Genomic DNA, 8,484 nt, shown 5'->3' on the forward strand with positions numbered 1-8,484 from the left:
AAGGCTGCAGTGAGCCATGATCAGTGCCACTTTAATCCAGCCGGAGTAACAGAGTGAGACCCTGTCTCAAAGAAAAAGAAAAATGATGATGACTTAGGGTATCAGGGGGAAAAAGTTTCTAAGTAGGAAAGCATTCAAGATGTGGAGTGGCTGCTTCTAAAAACCTATGATCACATATGGGGGCAAAGGAATGACTTAAATCTGAAACTTACTAAAATGTTAGCGCAGTGTAAAAATTTGGAGAATCACAACCTGGCCATGTGGCAGAGAAGAAAAAAGCATTTTCAGGAGAATCCAAGAGGGCTGTGGAGCAACTATTTGCTAGAGAGATCTGCGTGAGTACAAGGGAGGCAGGTGCTCATATCCAAGGCAATGGGAAAAAGGCTTTTAAGCCATTTCAGAAATCTTTGAAGCAGCATCTTCTATCACAGGCCCAGAGGCCTGGAGGGTTGGGGGAATGGTTTCAGGAGCAAGGCCCTAGTCCATGCTGCCCTGCTCAGCCTCAGGACACTGCTCCCCTAATCCCAGATGCTACAGCTACAGCCATGTTTCAAAGGGCCCCAGGTTCAGCTCAGGCCACCATTCTAGAGGGCACAAGCCATAAGCCTTGGTGGTTTCCATGTGGTGTTAAGCCTGCAGGTGTGCAGAGTGCAAGAGTGAAGGAGGCTTGGAAGCTTCTATCTAGATTTCAAAGGATGTATGGAAAAGCCTAGGTGCCCAGGCAGATGCCTCCTGCAGGGGCAGTTCCCCCACAGAGAGCCTTTACTAGGGCAGTACTGAGGGGAAAGATAGTGGTGGAACCCCCATACAAAGTCCCCACCAGGGCACTGCCCAGTGGAGCTGCAGGAACAGAGCCACTGGCCTCCAGATCCCAGAATAAGCCACTAGCAGCTTGCAAATCTAGCATGGAAAAGCCATTTTAACCCATGACAGCAGCCATGTGGGCCACACCCAGCAAAGCCACAGATGTGGGGCTTCCCAAGGCCTTGGGAGCCCACCCCTTTCACCAGTGTGTCCAGGATGCAGGACATGGAGTCAAGGATGACTGTGGAGCTTTAAGATTTAATGTCTGCCTTGCTGGGTTTTGGACTTGTGTGAGGCCTGTTGCCCCTTTCTTTTGACCAATTTCTCCCTCGTGTAATGAAATGTTTACCCAGTGCCTGTACCACTAATGTATCTTAGAAGTAAGTAACATATTTTTTTATTTTACAGGCTCATAGGTGGAAGGAACTTGCCTGGAGTCTCCGATGAGACTTTGGACTTTGGACTTTTCAGCTGATGCTGGTACAAGTTAAGACTTTGGGGGACTATTGGGAAGGCATGACTGTTTTGCAAGGGGAAAAGAACATGAGATTTGGGGGGCCAGGGGAAGAATGCTATAGTTTAGATGTTTGTGCCCTCCATGTCTCCCCAGTGTTGGAGGTGAGGCCTGGTGGGAGGTATTTGGGTCATGGGGGAAGATCCCTCGTGAATGTCGTACTGCCCCCTCCATGGTAATGAGTAAATTCTTGCTCTGTTAGTTCACGCAAGAGCTGGTTGTTTAAAGGAGGCTGGCACCTCCTGCCCTCTCTTGTGCTCCCTTTCTCGCCATGTGACAGGCCTGCTCCCCCTTCACCTTCATCACGAGTAAAAGCCTCCTGAGTTCCTGACCAGAACAGACGCTGGTGCCATGCTTGCACAGCCTGCAGAACCAGGAGATAAAGAAATCTCTCTTCTTTATAAATTATCCAGTTTCAGATATTCCTTAATAACAGTACAAAACAGATTAAAGCAGTGTTCTTCCTCATTGTACCTTGCACAGAAGTAGATATGCTCAAGTAATACTGTTTGAGTGATTGCCAATTGTAAACTCTGCAGATGACACCTGGAGAACTAGCCCTTGCCAGTGGCAACCACACCCCAGTCACCAAGTTCATCTTGCAGGGATTCTCCAATTATCCAGACCTCCGGGAGCTTCTCTTTGGAGCCATCCTGCTCATCTATGCCATAACAGTGGTGGGCAACTTGGGAATGATGGCACTCATCTTCACAGACTCCCATCTCCAAAGCCCAATGTATTTCTTCCTCGGGGTCCTCTCTTTTCTTGATATTTGTTACTCTTCTGTGGTCACACCTAAGCTCTTGGTCAACTTCCTGGTCTCTGACAAGTCCATCTCTTTTGAGGGCTGTGTGGTCCAGCTCGCCTTCTTTGTAGTGCATGTGACAGCTGAGAGCTTCCTGCTGGCCTCCATGGCCTATGATCGCTTCATGGCCATCTGCCAACCCCTCCATTATGGTTCCATCATGACCAGGGGGACCTGTCTCGTGCTGGTAGCTGCTTCCTATGCATTCGGTGGAGCCAACTCTGCTATCCAGACTGGAAATGTCTTTGCCCTGCCTTTCTGTGGGCCCAACCAGCTAACACACTACTACTGTGACGTACCACCCCTTCTCCACCTAGCTTGTGCCAACACAGCCACAGCAAGAGTGGTCCTCTATGTCTTTTCTGCTCTGGTCACCCTTCTGCCAGCTGCAATCATTCTCACCTCCTACTGCTTGGTCTTGGTGGCCATTGGGAGGATGCGCTCAGTAGCAGGGAGGGAGAAGGCCCTCTCCACTTGTGCCTCCCACTTTCTGGCCATTGCTATTTTCTATGGCACCGTGGTTTTCACCTACGTTCAGCCCCATGGATCTACTAACAATACCAATGGCCAAGTAGTGTCTGTCTTCTACACCATCATAATTCCCATGCTCAATCCCTTCATCTATAGCCTCCGCAACAAGGAGGTGAAGGGCGCCCTGCAGAGGAAGCTTCAGGTCAGCATCTTTCCTGGCTGAGCCCTGCAAAGTGATTTGTTGGAATGAGGAAGGTGTAACATCTTCCAAAGCACACTATGAATTAACCTAACCAACCAAGAGCAGCCCTGGTTTTGGAGGAGATAGAAAAAGTAAACAAGAAACAGCAAATATATCTTGTACAGACCATTACAGTTTATAAGGCAGCTTCTTACCCATTATCATATCAAATTCTCACCACCGTATTGTGAGGCACCCTTTGTTACAATGATCCCATTTTACAAATGAAAGATACATGACTCAGAAAAAAAATAATTAATTACCTAAAGTCATGCCATGAGTGAGAGGATGAGTATCTAAAATGAGGAATTTCACATCACAACCAGAGATAGTTCAAGTACACCACAACCACAGTTGAGTCTCTATTGGCAGCTTATTGTAACTTCCAGGAAACATCAGACAAGGTGCAATACAGTCATTTCTGTTTTGCCACTGATTTAGTGAACTGGGAATGGGCAACAAGTGACTTAGTTCTTTTTTCCTGCTCTAAAAAGAGAGATAACCAGGATAGAGGTGTCCCTATATCTTATTGCAACCACATTTTGCTGAACTGTTCCATGATAACCTCAGGATCCAGAGAGATCTTTCTCTGTACGTCTGTATCTTGGCCAGATGTATGTGTGTGTGTGGCTCATAATTCTCAAGGGTTTGGTGGCAGGGATACGTGTATGATAATTAGGCAGTTACATCATTACATTAGATACTGTGCTTTGAGAAACTGATTTTTTAAATATTTCGGCCTATCTTTAAGTGTACATGTCGTATAGCGAGCATATGTGTTTTATAGAATCACACCAATGATGAAGCTGAACTTGAAGACCTAATTCAGGGTTGAGCACTGGATTAGAAAGCGTCCTCTTAAACCAATGCAAAGTCCTAATCTGAATGGAGTTGGTTTCAGCCTGAGATTTTTGGATTATTAAAAAGTTTTTTTTTCAGATATACCTCAAGGCAATTATTCTAAACACAGAAAATCTTACTATACACATAGGTCTATCATAGCATCATACGTGAAAATGAAAAATTGGTAATGACCTAAACATTCAAAAGAGAAAAAGGATTAAATAACTTATTCCCTAGATGTATTATAACATCAACCATTACAAATTATGCTTGTGAAGACTATGCAATAACATGGAAAACAGCAGGCCAGAACATCTAGAGTGCAATGGCAATAATCTAACAGAAACAAAAAGCCTAAAAACACACAAAAATGTAAATTATAGTTTTAGAGGAGGAAAAATGTTTTTCTATTTTTCTCAAACATTTTCCAAAACTTTTTTAATGAGTGTTTTTGTTTTGTTTTGTTTTGTTTTGTTTTGTTTTGTTTTGTTTTTGAGATGGAGTTTTGCTCTTTTTGCCCAGGCTGGAGTGCAGTGGCGTGATCTCAGTTCACTGCAGCCTCCACCTCCTAGGTTCAAGTGATTCTCCTGCGTCAGCCTCCCGAGTAGCTGAGATTACAGGCATGTGCCACCACACCCGGCTAATTTTGTATTTTTAGTAGAGACGGGGTTTCACCATGTTGGCCAGGCTAGTCTTGAACTCCTGGCCTCAGGTGATCCACCCACCTCGGCCTCCCAAAGTGCTGGGATTACGGGCATAAGCCATGGTGCCCAGCCTAATAAGCATGTTTAATTTTGATACTTTATTCTTGTTACTAGTGGTGAATCCATACAGGTCTGTAGCAAATTCAATCCTTTCCTCCTTGGAGGGAAAGAATTCAGCTGAGGGGCAGATGTAGGTTTAAGGAACAGGGAGAGACTGAGGTAAGTTTTAGAGCAAGAGTGAAACATTATGAAAAACTTATGGAGCTGGAATGAAAGGAAGTAAACTTCAAAGAGGGCCAAGTGGGCAACTTGAGAGATCCAAGTGCCTTGATCAACTCTCGACTTGGGGTTTTATACATTGGCATGGTTCTGGGTCTTCTTTCCCCCTCTGATTCTTCCCTTGGGGTGGGTTGTGCACATGCGCAGTGGCCTGCCAGCACTTGGGAGGGGCCCCATGCGCAGTGGCCTGCCAGCACTTGGGAGGGGCCACATGCGCAGTGTGTTTACCGAAGTTGTAGGCATCTTCACTTGAGGCATTTGTCCCTTGCCAGTTAAGTGTTCCTAGAAGAAGACCACACAGCAGTTAAACTTCACCATTTTGCCTCTTAGCATGCATGCACGAGCCCACTCACCCCACTCCTGAGATCTTATCGGGAAGCCACTGGTCATCAGCTTTAGGTGTTTTTTTGGGGGGTGGGGGTTTAGGTTGTTTTGTTTTGTCACCCAGGCTGGAGTGCAGTGGCACGACCTCAGCTCACTGCAACCTCCACCTCCTGGGTTCAAGCGATTCTCTTGCCTCAGCCTCCTGAGTAGCTGGGATTACAAGTGCCCACCACCACACCTAGCTAATTTTTGTATTTTCAGTAGACAATGTGTTTCGCCATGTTGGCCAGACTGGTCTCAGACTCCTGACCTCAAATGATCCACCCACCTTGGCCTCGCAAAATGTTGGGACTACAGGTGTGAACCGCCGCTCCTGGCCCAGGTGTTTTCTATCTATTGGAAGACTGTCTCTCCCTGGCATTGGCTGCAACCAGTTATTACTTTAGAGAGACAGTTTAACAACCCCCCGACGATCACTTGATGGTTGCCTGACATTCCTGGAGGGGCGACCTGTCTTGCCCTGATCATGTCTGCCTAACTCCCTACCTACCTACTACCTACATTCTAAAAACGAACAATTTAAAAATCCCTTCCAGGAGGCTGAGTGTGAAATTTTCTCATTTTTGTCTTCTTTCATTCGGCAAATCTTTGCTAAATTCCTCCTATGCTCCACCTACTTTTAACTTATAAACTAAATTTTTAGTACATTCAGTTGAAGTCAAGACTAGAATCTTATGGTAAAGAGATTTAATAAAAATCTAATTCATTCATCTGAGAAAATATTTACATGGCAATTAGGTGTAACACAATGTGGTAGGCCCTAGCTCGACAGTCAGAACATCTATTAGGCAGATTGCTTATGCCATAGTAACAAACAAACCCCAATGTCAGTGACTTCATACCACAAAGCTTTTCACCTATGCTAAATTTGAGACACATCAGGTGACTCCATATCTGAGCCCCTCTCATGTTGCAGTCCTGCCATCTCACCCTTTGCCCTCCAAGATCTTAATGATGGAGGAAATGATCAGGGTCACACAGCATTTTTATGCATCTGGCCTGAGGTTGGCTCACATCATTTTGACCCATGTACCATTGGCTTGAAACCAGTCTTATGGCTGATATATGGCAAAGGAGGCTGGGAAATGCAGTCCTTTTTTCACCCAGTGGAAGAAAAAGAAATGAGATTTAGTAAACACATAGCTTTGTGTGTCACTGGCCAACTGGACATTTGATTAGACCATCATCTGTAAGAAGTACTAAAACATCACTGGAAAAAATCAGAAATAAGATACTGGTTAACTCATGTTTCTACATAACTGAGGTAGACTGTTTTCTTGAGTGGACATTTTAAAACACTCCTTGCCTGGACTGACCTATCTCTTTTCAGCATTTTTTAAATCACATGTCCAAGTTGCATGGTGCCACTACAAGCAGTAAAACTAATGATGAGACCAGTCATTTGATGGCTGCCTGAAGCTGGGGGTCACAGTTACCTCCTTGAATTCTAAAACTAAATAATGTACAACATAGTGGTATCTACTAAGAGTGATTTTATCTAAGTTTAACCCCATAATCTATCACCCAAGAAGTGGTACACACACAAACACATTTTCTCATGAAGAAAGAAGAAACTACAAAACAAAAATGCATTGGAAAACATGAAAGTCAGATAAAAATACAAAAGTTGAATGTGCATATCATGTGGCTCAACTGTACAATTTTAACTAGTAGACTGTAAGTTGCTATTCACCTCAACTATATAAATATTGAATAAATACTTATAGGCTTTCAATCTGAGAGTGATAAATTATCCTGCCCCTTCCACTGTTGCATCTTCTATGTGTAGAATAACACCTGGCACATGGCAGGCACTCAATAAACATCTGTTCAATAAATGAGTGAATGGGTATCCACATGCTTGTTTTCCTTGGACTAGCAACACTGTCATCACCTGGGAACTTTCAAATGTAGAATCTGGGGCCCCACTCTTGACCTGCTGAATAAGAATCTGCATTTTGGCTGGGCGCAGTGCTCATGCCTGTTATGCCAGCACTTTGGGAGGCCGTGGCGGGCAGATCACCAGAGGTCAGGAGTTCAAGACCAGCCTGTCCAACATGATGAAAGCCCATCGCTACTAAATATGAAAAAAAAAAAAAAATTATCCAGGCATGGTGGCAGGTGCCTATAATCTCAGCTACTCAGAAGTCTGAGGCAGGAGAATAGCTTGAACCCGGGAGGCGGAGGATGCAGTGAGCCAAGATCTCACCACTGCACTCCAGTCTGGGTGACAGTGAGACTCTGCCTAAAAAAAAAAAAAAAAAGAATTTGGATTTTAACATGATCCCCATATAATTCGCATTCGCATGCAAGTGAAAGTTTGAGAGGCACTGAACCATATGACTCAATCTAGTCCTAAATTTATGAACAAAGTGTGCAGTTTTCCTCCTCCCAGAGCTCACAGTTTAGGCCGGGAGAGTGTTCTTAGCAGAGGGAAAACATAGCAAAGACCAAGAAGTGAGAAAAGAACAATGTGTCCTCTTCCCTGATCCTCTTTCACCATTGCATGTGATCTACATTAAAATGAGCGTTAGGAGGAGAATCAGCATTAACAGAGTCATCATGTTACCTAATGTGGGAAGTGGGAAGATAGGAAGGAACTATGGGAATAGTAACGTATCCCCAGCAAAACTGGCCAAAGTGCTATCTAAAAGTAAACTAAGTAATTTTGATAATGGCAAAAAAGTTAAGCAGTTCATATGAGTTCTCACAGCTAGTAAAGATATGAAGGACCTGGTTAGCTAATAAACATGAAAATCTCATTTTTTGAAGCAACAATTAAAAATCTCAAGATACACTTTCTTGGTTTTTGGTAAGCAATGTGGTTTGTTTTTGTTTAATTTTGTAGTTGATGAATAACAATTATACCTATTAATGGGGCACATAGTGATGTTTTGATACACATAATGTATAATGATCAGATCAGGGTAATTAGTTTATCCATCATCTCAAACATTTATCAATTCTTTGTGTTGAGAATGTTCAATATCCTCCCTCTAGCTATTTGAAACTATATGTTATTGTTAACTATAGTCATCCTGCAGTGGTATAGGACACTAGAATTTATTCCTCCTATCTAGCTGTAATTTTGTAGTCTTTAATCTCTCCCTATCCCTCCCTTCCCCCTACCCATCCCAGCATCTAGTATCCTCTGTTCTACTTTTTACTCCTATGAGATCAACTTTTTTTAGCTTCCACGTATGAGTGAGAACATATGGTGTCTGACTCTCTGTGCCTGGCTTATTTCACTTAACATAATATCCTCCAGTTCCATCTATATTGCCAGCATTTCATTCTTTTTTTATGGCTGAATAATATTCCATTGCATACATACCAATTTTCTTTATCCATTCACCTGTTGTAGAACACCCAGGTTGATTCCATACCAAGATACACTTTTATAGCCACCTAATCTCCAAAAAAATCTGATCAGCCCAGT

General features: G+C 43.6%; 1 protein-coding gene across 1 annotated transcript; it reads left to right on the plus strand.

Annotated features, from left to right (window-relative positions):
* The first annotated feature begins 1,812 nt into the window (after nucleotides 1-1,812).
* LOC103235246 (olfactory receptor 5J3-like) lies at nucleotides 1,813-2,817 on the plus strand. The gene has a single exon (XM_007997987.3). The coding sequence runs from the start codon at nucleotides 1,858-1,860 to the stop codon at nucleotides 2,815-2,817; it is 960 nt and encodes a 319-aa protein (XP_007996178.1). The 5' UTR covers nucleotides 1,813-1,857.
* The last annotated feature ends 5,667 nt before the right edge of the window (nucleotides 2,818-8,484 follow it).

This window comes from Chlorocebus sabaeus, chromosome 1 (assembly GCF_047675955.1).
Source record: "Chlorocebus sabaeus isolate Y175 chromosome 1, mChlSab1.0.hap1, whole genome shotgun sequence".
NCBI lineage: Eukaryota > Metazoa > Chordata > Mammalia > Primates > Cercopithecidae > Chlorocebus > Chlorocebus sabaeus.

Coding starts and splice junctions, on each gene's coding strand:
- LOC103235246 (XM_007997987.3), top strand. CDS start 1,858: ATGACACCTGGAGAACTAGCCCTTGCCAGTGGCAACCACACCCCAGTC.